Source organism: Ailuropoda melanoleuca, chromosome 13 (genome assembly GCF_002007445.2).
Source record: "Ailuropoda melanoleuca isolate Jingjing chromosome 13, ASM200744v2, whole genome shotgun sequence".
Lineage (NCBI taxonomy): Eukaryota > Metazoa > Chordata > Mammalia > Carnivora > Ursidae > Ailuropoda > Ailuropoda melanoleuca.
Window position 1 is genome coordinate 24,737,304 of NC_048230.1, and position 17,229 is coordinate 24,754,532.

At 53.2% G+C, this 17,229-nt stretch overlaps 1 protein-coding gene and 1 long non-coding RNA gene across 10 annotated transcripts; one reads left to right on the top strand and one right to left on the bottom strand.

The window, feature by feature from the left end:
• Positions 1-1,069: 1,069 nt before the first annotated feature.
• On the bottom strand, positions 1,070-6,337 carry LOC117795422. Of its 9 annotated transcripts, XR_004619432.1 has the most exons (4): positions 5,758-6,331; positions 3,714-4,419; positions 3,467-3,521; positions 1,070-3,288 (listed from the first exon to the last, which is right to left on the bottom strand). It is a non-coding gene; the product is annotated as an uncharacterized LOC117795422 (long non-coding RNA). The 9 variants fall into 9 exon arrangements; XR_004619426.1 differs by having other exon boundaries at positions 1,070-4,419; positions 5,758-5,865; positions 6,078-6,337; XR_004619431.1 differs by having other exon boundaries at positions 1,070-3,031; positions 3,129-4,419; positions 5,758-6,334.
• IGFBP4 (insulin like growth factor binding protein 4) lies at positions 4,593-16,903 on the top strand. The gene is made up of 4 exons (XM_002924936.4): positions 4,593-5,235; positions 12,825-12,982; positions 13,729-13,863; positions 15,612-16,903. Exons 1-4 carry the CDS (start codon positions 4,887-4,889, stop codon positions 15,744-15,746), a joined length of 777 nt encoding a protein of 258 aa, XP_002924982.1. The 5' UTR covers positions 4,593-4,886; the 3' UTR covers positions 15,747-16,903.
• The last annotated feature ends 326 nt before the right edge of the window (positions 16,904-17,229 follow it).

Genomic DNA, 17,229 nt, shown 5'->3' on the forward strand with positions numbered 1-17,229 from the left:
AGCTGTTTGGACTAGAGATATAAAACGGAATCCTGGCCAGTTCAACCGCAGATGGGCTCTCCTCTCCCCTCTGCATCCTCTGTCTGGGTGTTTATTTCTGGAGCCACATGTCCTGAGGGAAGGACCCAGGCTCTAGCCTCTGAACCAGACTTCCCTCTACACTGTGGGTTCTTTGTGGAGATCCTAGCTCTCTTGATCTGTTCTCTCCAAGTACGGGGCCCTGGTGGTGTTGAGGCAGCTGTACTGTTGTGCCATTGCTCAGCTCACACCTGGAGTGACTGTGGAGAATGCCCTCCCTGGGGTCTGGACATCAGCAGACATGGAGGGGAGTTGAGCCCCCTACTCAGTGTGGGCACAGTGGGAAGTCCAGGGCAGCCAAGGAGGGGCTGGGAAGCCAAAGTTATGGGGAGGCCTGAGACCTATTTCCATGCCACTGCCTCCTCCACTTTGCCCCCCTACACCCATCTTGCACTCTGTACCATAGTCTTTTGCCCTTGGCATGTGTTTAGAATACTTCTGACAGCTATTTTGGAACACTGTAAAACATAAAAGTTTATCATATAAACTCTGGAGCCATACTGCCTGGGTTCGGACCCCTGTTCTCCTTACTTGTTGCGTGACTTAAGTGAGTAAGTTACATACCTTTCTGTGCCTTAGTTTTCCTATCTTAAAGGGGATAATGATAGCCCCTACTTCATGAGATTGTAGTGAAGTGCACGGGTGAAGCACTTAGAACCACGTCCAGCACATGGCCCGCGCTCATCAAGTGTTGACTTGCATTATTACACACTTGTCTACTCCGTAGGGCAAGCCCAGGAGACTGGGGGTTCTCTGAGGGCAGGACTGTTAATTCTCTAAGAAGCCCAACCTGAACCCTAGTAGAGGTTTGAAACTGAACCAACAAGGGAGCGAATTAGACTCTAAGCAACAAGCCAACAAGGTTGTGGGCTGGAAGAAGTGGGCGGGGAGTGGGGATTTTCTCCTTTCTCTGTCAGGAGCATCTTCCTGGCACCCCGGGTGCCCAGGAAGCTTAGGGACAGACAAGGATGTGCGAGGGAGGCAGAGGTTCTTTTTCTTTTTTCTTTTCTTTTCTTTTTTTAAAATTTATTTTATTTTTCAATAATCCAGTGTGGGGCTGGAACTCACAACCCCGAGATCAAGAGTCACATGCTCTTCCAGATGAGCCAGGCTGGTGCCCCACAGAGGTTCCTTTTCTGGTAGAGTCCTGGGTTGGAAAAGATGACAGGGAAGGAGGGCCACGTTTCTGCCTCTGGGGGCTCCAGGAGGTGCTCTCAGTCCTCAAGGAAGCAACAGTCAGGTGGAGAAAACCAATGAGTGCATGTGTACCCTATTTCTTGGGTTCCAGAACTCTTTCTTTCTTTTTTTTTGAAGATTTTATTTATTTATGTGACAGAGAGACAGCCAGCGAGAGAGGGAACACAGCAGGGGGAGTGGGAGAGGAAGAAGCAGGTTCCCAATGGAGGAGCCCGATGTGGGACTCTGATCCCGGAAAGCCGGGATCACACCCTGAGCCGAAGGCAGACGCTTAATGACTGCACTACCCAGGCGCCCCTCCAGAACCCTTTCTTATCCATCATCTCATTTTCTCTTGCACTCATCCTGTGGGCTAAGCCCAACTATCCCTCTCTTGCTCTTTCTTTCTTTATTTTTTGTTTTTATTATGTTTTTAGGGTTAATTTTTTTTAGTTGAATCTTTGTTTCAAGAGCATGTAAAAACCACTGGAGAACTGAATTCAGAACTTTGGTGGTTTTTTTTTTTTTCTTTTCAAAATAGAGGATGAAATGACCCTTCAAGACATTAGGTGGGTATCCAAGGTCACACAGCTCTTAAGTGGCTGTGCTGTAACTTGAAGTCAGGTCCTCTGACTCCAAATCCTGCACCCTTTAGGTAGTCTCTCCTAAGCACCAGCAAGCCCCGGTGGGGGGACACTAAACCCAGTCCTCTGAGAGCCTCCAGTCTGCTGGGGGGAGCACAAGTCCTGCCACCAGGGGAGAATTACAGTTTCCAGCAGGGTGGGATAGGAAGGAGCAAACACTATGTGCCCATTGTAGGCTGGGCAATTTGCACAAGCCACTCTTTCTCTCTCTCCCCTCCTCGCCCTTCTTTCTTTCTTATCACCAAGCCCCATTTTCCAGGTAAGGGCAGTGAAGCTCAGAGTAACTTGTTTCAGTTTCCCCAGTGAGTCTAGTGGCAAAGCTGGGATTGGAATCCAGGTCAGCCTGATGCTAATAGCTGTGCTTTTTCCTCTACATTGGAAGATGGTTGGCTCACAAGTCACCTTCTCCATGAAGTCTTTCCATGCCTTGGACGTAGAACTGACCGCTTGTGCATCTGGGTCCCTGTGGTGCCCCATATGGATGTCTCCCAGGGCACCTGCACACTTCTTAGGCTCCTTTTAGTTATACGTCTGTTTCCCCTCACTAGGCAGTGAGCTCCTTGAGGGCAGAGAGTGATCTTGGCCATCTCTGTGTCCTCAGTATGTGGCACAAAGCCTGCAAACAATCAGCATCCAGTAAATATGTGTTGCATGAATGATGGGGAGGTGCTTGGGGATGGCCTACTTATGTCTATTTTCCTCCTTCCTTGGAACTAGCCCATATAGTGATATTGGGGGGGGGCACCAGCAGATGGATGGGGGATGCTGGGGTAGAAGTCTGGGCACCTGTCTTACCTGGAGGCCTTTCTGGATTTCCCACAATCACCTGCACTCATGCTTCACCTGCAGGTACTTCTTTGCTTTCAACCCAGCCTCTCCTGCACTCCTTCCTCCATGTCCCAGCACCTTTAGCTCTCCCAGGTTTGCTGTCTATGGGGCAAGTCTGGCATTGGTATCAGAACCATCCTTTCTGGTCCCATTTTACTCTCACAAGAGCTTTAAGAGGCAGGATAGGTGGAAATGACCTACCTCTATTTTATCGTTAGGGACATTCAAGCTCCAAGGGGTGGTGTCCATCTTTATACAGTAAGGTGGTGGCAGAACTGGGTTCAAGATGATGGAGGGGGATATGGCTGGGGGAAGTATTCTGAATGAGGGACGGGCTGGGCTTCCCCCAGGGACATGAGGAAGAGAATCCCAGCATCTGAGCCCCACCAGAACTCTCCAGACCTTCTGCAGTCTTGATGATTGCCAGTAGGTGCCGTCAGTTTGCAACTTTTTGGTTCTGTCCCTACAAGTTCAGCTTCCAGCCCCTCTCTTCCTCCTATCACCTGGACAGTCTACACTTGGAGAAAGTAGGAGAGGGCCTAATTGCTGTGAGACTGCTGCCCTGGGAGAGGAAGCAGGAAGCAGGAAAACAGTCTCTGATCTGCACTCTGGCTTGGCTGCCTTGCCGCTTTCTAGGCTAAGCCAAGCCAAGCCAAGCCAAAATAAATAAATAAAAAAAATAAAATAATAACAAAAAATCCACAGTGGGTCACTGATTGTGTCCTGACAGGCACTCTTACCCTGAAACCAGCTCCAGGACAGCAGAAGCCTTTGTGGGGGAGGATGGGTGAGTACCTGGGGGACCAGAGAGAAAACCTAGGAGACAGGTCTCTGCTCAAATGCTAATCTAGAGTCCCTCCGGATCCCAGTAGGACTGAGGCAAGGGTGGGGGAAACAGGCACCAATAGGATCTCACAGAGGGCCTAGCCAGCCCCAAGCACTAGCCCAAATAGCAACGCTGGCTGAATTAGGAAAAGGCACCCCTACCTCGAAATGCTTGGCTGCCATCTGCTGGAAAACTGTCATAACAGCTACAGAAACCTACAATGACCACAAGAGAAATGGTGCCCCCTGGAGTTGTGCGATGCACAATTTGCACACTGCGAGTGGCAATCTCCCTAGCCAATCCTCCTCTGGGGAGGGAGTCGGGCAGTAGAAGCAAACATCCAGGCAGGAAGAAGAGGCTGGGCACCTCCTTCTCCAGGAGTTCGGTGGATTCAGTTCTCAGGAAGGCAGAGTGGACCAGGACCCAGATGAACCCTGGCGAGATAGGGCGCGCGCGCAGGGGCGGGGAGAGGGTACTTGGAAGAGCGAGTGGGAAGAGAGCCTACTAGCTTCGTAGAGCCATGAGGCCCTTCTGGGTCCCTCGTTGGGTGCTTACTTCCCTTTCCCCACTTCACCCGACTTGGTCTCCAGTGGTTGGGACTGGAAGCACTAGGGTGGGGTGGAAAGGACTCTGGCCCGGGAGACTGAATCCGCGGAGCTCGGAGTCCGGGCTAGGAGGTCGCGTTCTTCGGGGGTGGGGGGTGGGGCTGCAGCCGCCTTGGAGGGGTAGGGGAGGAATCCTCCAAGGTTGGGGGAGGAGGCCGAAGAGCAGCCCCTTGGCTTCTCCTCTTCTTTCTCTCCCCTCCCAGGCTCCGGTTCAGAGGCGCTCTCGGCGCCTGCCACGGCTTCCAAACTGCTCCGCTTCCTTCTGCCGCAGAAAAGGACTTTCAGATGTTGTAGCGGCGGCGGCGGCGGCGGCGGCGACTCAGGACAGCGCCCCCTCCCCCTAACGGCCGCCTCTCCCTCTCCCCCCGGCGCCCCCGCTCCCCCACCTCTGGGAAGGCGCTGGGGGTGTGGCCAGGGGCCGGTATAAAGTCCGGGGGAGCTGGTCCCGGGCAGCCGCTCAGCCCCCTGCCCCCCCCGCCGCCCGCCGCCTGGGCCGAGCCGAGGATGCGGCGCAGCGCCTCGGCGGCCAGGCTCGCTCCCCTCCTGCCCGCTTGCTAACTTCCCGGGCTCCATCCCTGTCCGCCCGCGGGGCCGCCCCGTCTTCCCGCGCCCTCCGGGTCGGGTCCTCCAGGCGCTCCGGGCGCTCTGTCGCCGTGTGTCCCTGCTGCCAGTCTGCGCGCGCGTTCTCCCCTCCCGCGCCCCGCGCCCGCGCCCCGTCCTAGCTCGGTCATGCTGCCCCTCTGCCTCGTGGCCGCGCTGCTGCTGGCCGCCGGGCCCGGGCCGAGCCTGGGCGACGAAGCCATCCACTGCCCGCCCTGCTCCGAGGAGAAGCTAGCGCGCTGCCGCCCCCCCGTGGGCTGCGAGGAGCTGGTGCGGGAGCCGGGCTGCGGCTGTTGCGCCACTTGCGCCCTGGGCAAGGGGATGCCCTGTGGGGTGTATACCCCTCGCTGCGGCTCGGGCCTGCGCTGCTACCCGCCCCGGGGGGTGGAGAAGCCCCTGCACACGCTGATGCACGGGCAAGGCGTGTGCATGGAGCTGGCGGAGATCGAGGCCATCCAGGAAAGCCTGCAGCCCTCTGGTAAGGTGCCCCTGTCCTTGCATGCCCTACCCGGTGTTCTCCCTTCCTAGAAGCCCCTTCCCCATTCAGGCTGGCCTGGAAAGCCCTTGAAAATCTCCTGCGAGTTAAGGAGGAGGCAGGTACCTGGCAGGGCTGGACTGGCATGGGACAGGCTCACCCAAGGAAACTGCTGTTGAGTCCCTAGCAGCCTGTTGCCACCAGCAAGGAGGACTGTCCCAGCCCACCATCTCAAACCTCCCAAGGGTGCCTATTTGGGAAGAGAGGTCTCAATGGTAGTCCTGGCTGCTGGTGCAAGAGTGGAACATAAGCTGACCTGGTCCAGCCAGCAGCCTGCAAGTGAGCGGCCTAGGGCCAGATAGCTAGAGGATGGGGATGGCGGTGGTGGTGGCTTTCTCTTCCTGATCCTGGAACTTCCCTCATCCTGGCCACATGTGAAACCCCAGGGGTCTAAGAAGCCAGGGCTTGGCCTTTTGACATTGTGGTCGGGTGGAGTGGGACATGCAAATTAAAGGGGAAGCTCACCTTGCTGTTTGAGAGGTATTGGGAAGACAGAGGTCTCTCTGCCAGGCCTGAGCACCCCATCCTGCTCTGGTATACAGGCACCCGCTCCTCTCTCCCAGCAGGTGTCATCTGAGGTGGCAGAAGAGAAGCAAGTCTTGGCTCCCAGCCCAGAGCGGTAGAAACCTAATGGGTGTGGGATAGGGAGTAGAGAAAGGAGAGAGAGAGAGAAAGAGAGGGAGAGGGGGAGAGAGGGAGAGGGGGAGGTGGGAGAGAAAGAGGGGGAGAGAGGAAGAGGGAGAGGGAGAGGTTTAGAAGGTCCTTTGCCCTAAACTCATTCTTACACTTTCTCTTTTTCCATTTCTCAGTGAGCCTCTCAGTTTCTTATAATCGTTCTCAGTCTTTCTTTCTTTCTTACTCTTGTTATTTCCTGCTGCGTCTCTCAATCTCTAGTTTCACTACCAACATTCCTGTGTTCTCTTTTCCTCAGTGTCTTCTGCCCGTTATCAGTTTCTCTTTCTCTATCTTGTTTCCTTTCTGTTTTTGCTGTCCTGCTTCTCTCTCGTTCTCCTCAGCTCCTTTCTGTTGCTCTTTCTCTCCATGTCTCTGTTTCTCTTTCTCTTTGTTCCTGTCTTTCTCTTGTTACTTTTGGAATCTCTCTGTCTGCTTTTCTGTATCTCTGCCTCTGTTTCTTGTTCCCTCTCTGACTCTGTTTTGCTCTCCCTGTGCCTCTGTCTGTGTCTGTCTCTTTTCCTGGTGCTTGAAGCTTCCATTGTTGCAGTCCGGATGCTGGGACTCCGGCCCCAAGCTTCCTGCCCTGGGTCCCAGACCGTTCCACTTCCTCAATCCTCTGCAGCTTGTTAGCGGAGGAAAGCAGGATGCAGGGAAAACAGGAAGGAGGTGGACCCCAGGGGTCTGGGCCTCAGGCCTCTCTGCCCTTCCTGTCCCTAGGCAGTGAGAGATGGGTCAGCAGAAAACATTCTAGGACAAATGCCAGCCTGGCACCCGGCACATCTGGGAAACGGGGGAGGTGGGGTTCCTGAGGGAGTAAGGCACTGATCCTGGGGCACAGAGGTCGGTGCCAGTGGGAGAGGAGGGGTATTGGTACCAGACCAGATTGGGAGTGAGGGCTGAGCCCTTGGGCTCCCTGAGTATAATGCGACCTCTTCCCCTTCATACCTCCATCCGCCACTGGCCAGTGGGTATGTATCTGGCACCAGATTAGAATGGGTGCTAGCCTTCTCCTCTCTCACTGACTTGAACTCGGGGCAGAAGAGCCCTCAGAGGGTCTTGAGCACCCCTCCCTCCCTGACTGGGTAGGAGCACCCCATCCTGTAGTGGAGGAAAATCTAATCCCCTAGGGGCTTTGGGGGAAATGATATGAAGTTTGTGATTGTCCTGTGGACATCATGCAAATTAGCCTTTATGTCCCCTTAGGATTACGGGGTCCAGGTCTCTAACGTCCACCCCATCCCTCCTTGCCTGTCCTTTACCCATGCAGGGTATGCAAAGATCTGGAGAGGGAAAGGGCTAGCCTGGAGAACCCTGGGGAAACTAGGTACCTACTAGGCAAGCTGTGTCTGTGCCTTCTCACCTCCTAGTCACCACAGTAGCATCCCCTGCGCCATGTGAAAGGTGCCCCCTAGTGTTGTGCAACAGCCCTGCAGGGTCTCTGGTGAGACAAGATGGCCAGAGCTCAGGCCTTATCCCCATTATTCTCTCTAGCCTTTCACTGTCAATAGGCCACTGTCCCTCCTAGGTCCCAAGGCTTGGACCCTCTTGCCTTGCGGATAGTTTGGCAGAGGGTATCAGGCTCCTCTTTCTGCCTTTTCCTCTTGGAGCTAAGCTTCAGCAGGTGACTGGGGGAGGACAACTACTTGGCATGCCCCTTCCCTTGGCCTGTTATGTCTAGCTGCCTACTATTTGCCCCAGGAGTGGATTTCCTCCTTCCATCTTAAGCGTCTGTCCCCTAACCTCCCCATAGCCCTCCTGTCCCAGCTTTCTGAGCCAGAAAATGTTGTGGATTAACACTGCTCAGGCCCCCAGAGGTGGGGGTGGGGTGGGATGTGTGCGTCAGAAGTCCACAATTCTGCATCAGTGGACTGACCCTTGACTCATGGAATCTGGGGGAGTGGACAGTGGGAAGATCAGTGTTTGGACTGGGGCGCTCCTAAACTGTGCTCTTGGGTCTCTCTGGGACAGGGTTAGGGAACAGACAGACTGGGTTAATTTTTAGTCAACGCAGCAAATATTGTCCCCCTTACTTCAGTACTGGGAATCCAGTCATGTCATGGGAACAGGGCCTTCCCAGAAATTCTGTGCCTTGGGGGAGGTAGGGGGAGGAGGATGGCTGCTTAACATTTTTGCTTTAGTATTGGCAAAGCCAGAATTATTGGTGCCTCGGGTATCAGGAGTCTTTCCATTTAAAGACATAGGAGCTGCAGGGATAAGTCTGTCCTCCTTCCCCTCCACCCAGCCTACTACATTTCCTCACCTGTAAAATGGAGATGACAACGGGACCTGCCTCACAGGCTTGGGGTTTCTGGCATGGAGTAAGAGCCCCATCAGTTAGAGCCATGACGAGGATGGTAAAGGAGAAGAAGCTGAGATTTCAGTTGAAGCTTAAATCCTCCTCTGATGCTGGGACTTTGAGGGACAGTAGGGCAACTGAGCAAAGTAGGGGGACATTCGGAGGAGTTGAGAGGGGTAGGGAGGAACTTGGTGCTTTTTGCTCCTGTAAACATGGGAAGGACAGGCCAGCTTTTCTCCAGTCTGGGGCGGGCAGCGTGGCACAGCGGTGAGGAGGATACCCCGTGAGCCAGACCTCGAAGAAAGGGCTGGGTGATCTTGGTTTCTCTAGACAGTGTCCAGAGGAAGAAAGAAAAGGCCTTTCTTGCAGGGAAGGGGAGTGAGCTGAAACTCCTGTGTCTGTCTGGCTGGGCCCACCCACCTCACAGCCTCACCCTGGGTGTCTTGAAGGGGATCGGGGCTAGAGTTGAGGAGGGACTCATGGGTTGAAATCAGGCTGCCAGAAAGAGGAAATCCTCCAGCTTTGACCATGAACTTTTCAGCCAGTGGTGCCAAAGCCGTGAAGTCTTGTGTCTCTCTGGGCTCCTTACCCTTGGCGGCTAGACCAAAGACCAAGGTTTGCGCTGTGGTTCCATGTCGTTGGCCTAGCTCCAAGCAGGGGCTGGAGGAGATGACCCGGCCTTCCTTGGAAGTCCTACCCCCTAAATAAGCCTTTCGGAGACCAGAAAGTCAGATCTTTCAGGGGGCTAGGTCCGACTCTGGGGGGACCCACAAGGATTAGGGTCTTTCCAGAGGGCCTCACCTGGGTGAGCAGTACCAGGTGGATGGAATTCCTGAGTAAGCAGGGAAGTAGCAAGTATTTAGCTAGCTTTGGAGAGGGGAAGGTTAACATTTTTCAGAGGCCCAAGGCTATGACCCTCACCCTCCCAAACCCAGGGTCTAGGGGTGGAGCCTGGGGTGGATCCTCAGTCTGCCTGTTAAGCAAGGCTGGGCAAGGAAAAGTTACAGATTAAATGGAAAGTCAATAAGCCCTGGTGCAGGCGGAGTGCCCTGCCCCGGGTCTGTGTCTCTGCCCAGGGCAGGGTCACAGTGTCCGAGTGCACGTGGACGTGCATGTGTGGACCAGTGCATGCTTGGACACGTGATTGTTTGTATATGTTTGTAGTTCTTGAGTCCTGGCCTGTTCTGTGTCTGTGTGCATAGATATAGATATACTCCGTGTACCTGTGTCCCCATGAGAGTAGGTAAGCAGCTACTCTCCCTATCTGGTGCATTCTTCTCTAAGCTTAGACATGAGGTAGGGACAGGCCGGGACCAGATCTGGAGAGTGGCAGAGCAGCTGGAAGTTGGCATGCTTGGCGTTAATGAAGGATTGCTCTCCTCTGTGGGGTGCCCCTCTGCTGGGGTGAAGCAGTCTGGCCGAGGGCAAGAAGGGTCCAAGTATGGCACTGATGAGTATCTGGGCTCAAGTATGTGTGTTTTGGAGGCTTGTAGGATTCTTCAGTTCTTCAAAAAATAAAAAAGGAAGCTTGCCTAGCAACAACAAAAACGTGGGGGAAACCAAGGAGGGGGAGGTCAGGCACACTGCCTGCTTAGCTTTCCCTAGGTAATCCCCTTAGTGTGACATGGGGCTCTGCCCCCACAAGAGCATAAGCTATGCTTCCAGCCTTGCCCTATGGCCTTTGCGCTCCAGGTCAGTAAGCAGATCCAGTGGTCCTCTCTCTCTCTCTCTTTTTTTAAGATTTTATTTATTTATTTACGAGAGAGAGTGAGAGAGAGAGAGAGAGAGCAAGCAAGCACAATCAGGCGGAGTGGCAGAGGGAGAGGGAGAGAGAGAAAACCCAAGCAGACTATGTGCTGAGTGCAGAGCCCTACCCCTACTTGGGGCTTGATCTCACAACCCCAAGATCACGACCTGAGCCAAAACCAAGAGCCAGATGCTCAATTGCTTAACCAACTGAGCCACCCAGACACCCCAAACAGTTGTCCTCCTTAATCATGCCTCCTAAGTTAAGGGATAAATAGTTCATATATCCATTAATAAGCCCCCAAGAGTTAGTCATTTGTGAACTTCAACTCACAGAAACTCAATGTTGGGAAGCCTAGTTGCAGTTACATTTCTACTCCAGATCTCTCTAGGTTCTTGAGACCTTTACCATCCCGATGACCTACATGTCCAGGGTGGGAGGCTCTCTACCTCCATTTGTTAGAAAACTCTTGCTTACTTCTCGAACCTGAGAACATTCTGCCTGCTTACCAAGAGGAACAAGTGTCACTGCGCAAAGTAGTGATTCCCTTTATGGCCATGAAAAGAAAGCAAACTCAAAGGAAAGACTAAAATCTTTTCCAGGTTCCAGGGGTGCCCTTCGAATTAGCATCATGGGCTGTGGCAAATGAGTCCTTTTGATCCTTTCCAGCCTTTTCTGGGTAAAATGGTGGTACTTTTGTTCATGTCTCAGCTCAGCCTCTGTTCTTTCAAGATTTGGCTCTAATTCTTTTAGGTCTTCCATTTCCTCTTCCTCTCCATTATCCACCTCCAGACTACACCCCTGAAACACTGTGACCCCTTCCAAAAGTCTTATGCTTTTGTGCAAGGTGGATGCAGGGGCAGGGATCACTGGCCAATCTGGGCCTTTTGACCAGAAAGGTTCCTTGGGAGGGTCTTCAGGGAAGAGCCTGGATCCCAGATCTTTTCTCTGGTTCTGACCAAGGGTTTGGGGTCCATCTTCTTACGGCCCCCTTGCCAATCCCGGCCTTCTGAAATTTACCCACATCTTTTGCTGCCTACATCACTGGGAGGTCTTGCTATAGTGGATTCTCCTTGGTTGGCTTAAGAACTTGATCTTTTCTCTGAGACTGGAGTTCCCTCCAGACTGTCCTTTTGGATGTTAAATATGCAGAAAGATAGATTATATCTATCTACTCCATTTATTTATTTATTTATATTATTTATATTATTTATTTATTTGAAGATTTTATTTATTTGAGAGAGAGAGACACAGCGAGAGAGGGGACACAAGCAGAGGGAGAGGGAGAAGCAGGCTTCCCACTGAGAGGGGAGCCTGATGCAGGGCTTGATCCCAGGACCCTGGGATCATGACCTGAGGTGAAGGCAAATGCTTAACGACTGAGCCACCCAGGCGCCCCTATCTGCTCCATTTATTCCTTACCTTTGATTCTTCTTTCTAAAACAGCCCTCTACCCATGACAAAACCTTCCCATCCTTGGTGACTCAATTTTATAAATAACCTTTGGTATGGAATCTTGACAAAGACTTTCTGAAAGTCTAGATTCCTCCTTGCCTGGTTTCCCTTTATCTACTTGCTTCCCCCCACACTGCCAGAACTAGGAGAATAAAAAGAGAACTAACCCCCCAACTGGCTTTGGCTAGACGGAAAAATACCATTTGACCCAGAGGCAGCTCTGGGACTGCTGCCACGCATGGAGGAACCTGCTAACTCCTCAGGAAAAAAAATCCTGACGCAAACCAGATGTGACCTTCTGTCTGGCTGCCAACATCTGGAATGCTGGCATGGGCTTTGCATTCAGGCCGGCAGTGAGCTGCCAAGCCCAGGCATTTTAGAGGTGACTCCGATCTGCAGAGAGGTCCTGCAGCCTCTTTCTCCAGCTCAGCCCTGTATTCTGCTTTTGGCTGCCTGGAGGTTGGAGGAGTGGTTACAATTCTGGGACTTCTGGATCGGGTTATCCTTGAGGTCAGATAGAGTCTTCAGGAGATCCCAGGGAAAGGGTGCAGGTCCAGCCTCACCACCCCCATCTCCACATCCCCACTGCCCTGGTTCTGGGCAATAGACATGGACTTTGGATGGAGTCTAAAGTCCAAGGATGGGAGATGTTGGGGTGGGGGAACTGAAAGGAGGTGTGAGGGTGTTTTTGGTCCTGCAGCCACACAGTGTGTCACACACACACACACACACACACACACACACACACGGACCCACATTTTCACCTGTAGGCATACACACCCACTCCCGCTTCTTCTCTCCTGTTCAGCCAGTGGGGAGAGCCTTTTGGGCCAGATTTCTTATCCCTCATGGAAATTCTGATTTTGGCCATGTGGAAGAGGGGTAGCAGAGCCAACAGATCTGAGGATCCCCTGGTTGGCTCAGCCAGATGCTGAAAAGAGCAGGAAAGGAGACAGGAAGAGAGAGCAGACGGACTGGGGGATGGTAGGAGGAGCTGAATGGAGGAGGGTGTGAGATCTGGTGGGGAGGCCCCTGCCTGCCTTAGACCTCCCTGCAGGGCCCAGGGGACCTTCCTGCTGTCTGCGCAGCTGCAGCTGGTGACTCATCTGAGGGCTGGACTGGGTGGGGTGAGGGACAAGTCAAGGACTTTAAGAGGAATATGCTTCTGCGGAAATCCCAGGAGAGTGGGGAGGAGACGAGGGTGTTGCTTTCATCCCGCCCCCCCACCCCAAGGTCCCCTATGCTTTCCCAGAGCCAGGCTGGAGAATCCCCAAGAAGAAAGCAAGGTGGGAGGCTGGGTTGGTGTGCTGCCCTGTCCTTTCCCTGTGCTGACCTTTCCCCATCTCGGCCTGACTGCAGACAAGGATGAGGGTGAGCACCCCAACAACAGCTTCAGTCCCTGCAGCGCCCACGACCGCAGGTGCCTGCAGAAGCACTTCGCCAAAATTCGAGACCGCAGCAGCAGCGGGGGCAAGATGAAGGTCATCGGGGTGCCCCGGGAGGAAGCTCGGCCCGTGGTGAGGACCTCTGACCTACAAATGCACTTGTGTGCAGGCACACACACCACCGCCACCACCACTAGATCTGGACTGTGTTCATTCAGCACACGGTCGCTGGATGCCTACTGTGTGCAAGAGGCACCTAGTATGCGTCATCAGGACCGAGAGAATCCTCATTCCTTTCCTTGAACTTCCTTTCCTCTTCATCAGTTATGTATTTATGAAGCAATTGTCAAGTACTGAAATACTTCTGTACTGGTTTGTAAACAGTGGTTGCCCCAAGCCTCCTGGTGTTTCTTAGCTCCTCTCTTGGATTCTCCATGCAGACTTTTTCAGTAACTGAGGGGTTAACACTAGCCACAGTAGGGGGCCTGGAGACCCTGCCCCAGGGTCTGGCTAATGTCCTTTCTGATGGATCTGTGCCTGGGTCCTACCAAGTTGTTAATTGTATGACATCAGCTATCCCTCCTGCTTAGAAATCATCCGTTCCCAGCCATCTCCATAGGTTTCCACAGCCCCTTCCCCACAAATCCCTTCCATTCACACCCTTCCTTTTTAGAAGCTCTTTTGGCTCAGGATCCTCTCTTCAGTGTCCTTCTGCTCTGTCCACCAGGGTCCCCTGAACCCAGTGGGCCCTGCCCCGCCTCTGGGCCTTGAGCCTCCTTTCTGGGCCTTCAGTCCTGATCTCACCCCCGCCCCCCCCCAGCCTTGGTCTTCCTGCCTCTCTTCCTTCTGCTAAGCAGTTTCACTCTCCCTTCCTCCAGCCGCAGGGCTCCTGCCAGAGCGAGCTGCACCGGGCCCTGGAGCGGCTGGCCGCCTCACAGAGCCGCACCCACGAGGACCTCTACACCATCCCCATTCCCAACTGCGACCGCAATGGCAACTTCCACCCGAAGCAGGTGGGTCTTCATCCCTGCTGGCTCCGTCCTGGCCTCAGCTCTGGGGGCATTCTGGTCTCTCTACAAGGTGGTTCAGAAAGGAGATCTCGGGAAGGGGGAGACGTCCCCACCCAAACCTAACCCCTTGGACCCTCCCCCAGCCTTAAAGCCTCAGCTTATTTTGCCCACCACACTCATTTTGGAGATGAGGAAACTGAGGCCCAAAGTCCCGGAGTGAGTTAATGGCAGACCAGCTGTCCTGCCTCTCCATCCAGGGCTATTTCCATCACCTCTGGAGTCACCATTTAGCACTCCTGCCAACCTCTACCTCCCAGCGCTCACTCATTCCCCGTCTGTACTCTGTTCTATGAGTAGTTCTCTTTTGCCATAGACTGTCTTAGGTTTCATTTGGGGATGGAGGGGCTCAGTCATGAAGGGTTAAGGAGGAAACTCAGCCTGCCCCTTCCCCTAAGCTGAGTAACCAAACCACCTGGGGAACAGTCAGGATGGAGGTGAAGCCAGATCTAACATTTGGGAATGGGAGCTTTGGATGGAAGCAGAGAATGGAGGGGGGCAGGAGAGAAAACGTGAATGCAGGGACCTCCATACTCCCTCATGCCCTTGGAACATGGGTCCCTCTGATAAGCCCTGAAGAGGCAAGGATGTTCAGCAAGGTTGGCCCCATCTCTGACCCATGAGGGGGGCGCTTACTTGGAAGGGTGACGTATCTGGGCAGAGCCTTGTGCTGGGTGTGACCTGGGGAGTCCTGGCCTGGGTCTTTCTCCAGCTCTTTGTGGGCATAGACACATACATTCTCCCACTCCATGTTCTATAGAGAGATCCACAAAGTGGGCTGCTACTCAGCCAATAGAGGACTAGGTTGGAGGAGAAGGGCTGCTGCCAGGTCTGCAAATCCCAGGATGGCATGAGGAGGTTATGGGGTGGTGTGCAATGAGTGCAGGACCAGAAAGGGCCCCTCAAACCAGTGCCAAACCTACTCACAAGCTTTATCCCAACACCAATTTTATCCTTGTCCCATTTTTTAAAAGATTTTATTTATTTATTTGAGAGAGAGAGAGAGTGCAATCAAGCACAGGGGGAGGGGCAGAGAGACAGGGAGAGATTGAGAATCTCAAGCAGGCTTCCTGCTCAGGGCTCCATCTCAAAACCCTGAGATCATGACCTGAGTCAAAACCAAGCGCTGGATGCTCAGCCGACTGAGCCAGCCAGGTATCCCATCCTTGTCTAATTTTTAAAAACCTTTTTCCCTCATTAAAAAAAAGTTAATATTTATATTAATATAAATATGTTTATATTAATATTAATATTTTCTAGAGCAGTTTTGTGTTTACAGAAAAACTGAGCAGAAAGTACAGGGTTCCCATCTACTCCCTCACCCCGTTTCCCCTGTTAACATCTTGCTTTAGTGAGGTACATATGCTACCACAAATTGAGGAACTGATATTGGTCCTTAGTTTACATTAGGGTTCACTCTTTGTGCTGTACAGTTCTGTGAGTTTTCTTCCCCCAATTTTTATCCCACTGAAAGTTCTGACACTTGAGCCCTTTATCCCTAGACCAATGCTGACCTCTGAGACAACCTTCGCTTCTTGGCTGAAGATCTCTCTACTCCATGAGCTCAGAGGGTCCGTACTCATGAAAGAGCCTCTGCCCTCAGAGGCCATCTTGGATCAACTGTCTGACTTGGGCTGGGCTGGGATTGGGGCAGGCTGCCTGGGAACTGACCTCTCATACCCTTGTCTTGGCAGTGTCACCCGGCCTTAGATGGGCAGCGCGGCAAGTGCTGGTGTGTGGACCGGAAGACGGGAGTGAAGCTTCCGGGGGGCCTGGAGCCAAAAGGGGAGCTGGACTGCCACCAGTTGGCTGACAGCTTCCGCGAGTGAGGCCTGACAGGAGGCAGGGGGCTCAGTGCCCCCTGCCACTCCTATCCCCTAGAGGCTACAGAGCTGACCTGGAACCTGGGTCTGAGTCCTGGCTCTGCCTCTGGCCCAGAAGTTTCCCTTTCTGTGTGTGTGTGTGTGTGTGTGTGTGTGTGTGTGTGTGTGTGTGTGCATGGGTGTGCCCTTGGGGTGAGCCAAAGCCTAGGGGTGTCTTTGGGCTTAGATAGTCCGAGAGGTCTGAGAGTGGCATTGGGGAGCCCTGGTATGTCTCCAAATTGATCCTGGATTCCTTCCTTCCTTCCTTCCTTCCTTCCTTCCTTCCTTCCTTCCTTCCTTCATTCATCCAGCCATCTAAAAACATTTCTTGACAACAAACTACATGCCAGCTCTAGTTTTTTAGTCCTGGGGGCTCTTATTCTGACTTTGTCTGATTTGGGCATGTGGGGTCATTTCCTATTAGCTGAGCACAAGCTTGTGGGGGAAGAGAAGTCCCATTTCCAGAATCAGAGAGGAAAGTAGACATGTACCTTGACTTTTGTACCTTGTACCGTTGTCCTTCCCCTCACTTTAGTCAGAGGACGGAGGCTGTAGAGAAAGTGTGGGGTGGTAGATGATTCAGTGGTCAGGAGTCCCAGACCCACTCCGAAAGCTCAAGCCTGCCAGGCTCCCCTTCTTCTCTGCCCCAGGCCCCTCCAAGGGGAAGGACCTATAGAGACAAGCTCACCTTTTGGTCTGGTGTGCCACCTGCTTGGTTGCCTGGCTGCCCAGACCCTGCTGTGAGGGAGGGAAGAAGGTCGGAGGAAGTCAGGCAAGACAGAGGGCTGGGGAGGTGGGACCCATCTCTGAATAGTCAGGGTGGGAGGAAAGAATGCACAATGGGACTGCCTGTGCCTGATGGAACAGAGGACACACATGCTGGGGGGTGAAGGACTTGCCTGGCATCCTGCTTCCTCTCGTGTTTGCGGTCACAGTCACAAAGTCACCAGGATGACTCCATCCTTCCAGTGGCTCACTGGCTGTGGCTTTGCCTCCTTATATCTCCCTGCCCTCCAGGAATTTCTGGCTTGACTGGATGGAAGGAGACTTAGGGACCTACCAGTTGGCCATGATGTCTTGTCTTTTTTTTTTTTAACAAAACAGAACAAAACAAAAGAAAAAAATCTAGACAATTGTGTTTGGTTGATTTATTTATAATTAGAGACAAGGATGCACCAGGGGTGGGAAGGGGGGGCGTCATCGTGTGGTCCCCAGACCTGTCCTACATGGTAAGAAGACTGCAAAGAGTCAACCAATTCACCCTCCTCTTCCCTGTAGCCCCTTCCTAGGGAGTTTCCCTGTCCCCAAAGTCATGCCGTCGGTGTTCAGACTCCTGGGGGGCAAATAATGGCTTCCGAAGGAAGGCAAGCAAGGACAGCCCTGCTGGGCCAGAGCTATTTCTGGAATCATGTGGTGTGTGAAGCTGGGGTATCTCCTAGGGCATCAGGCA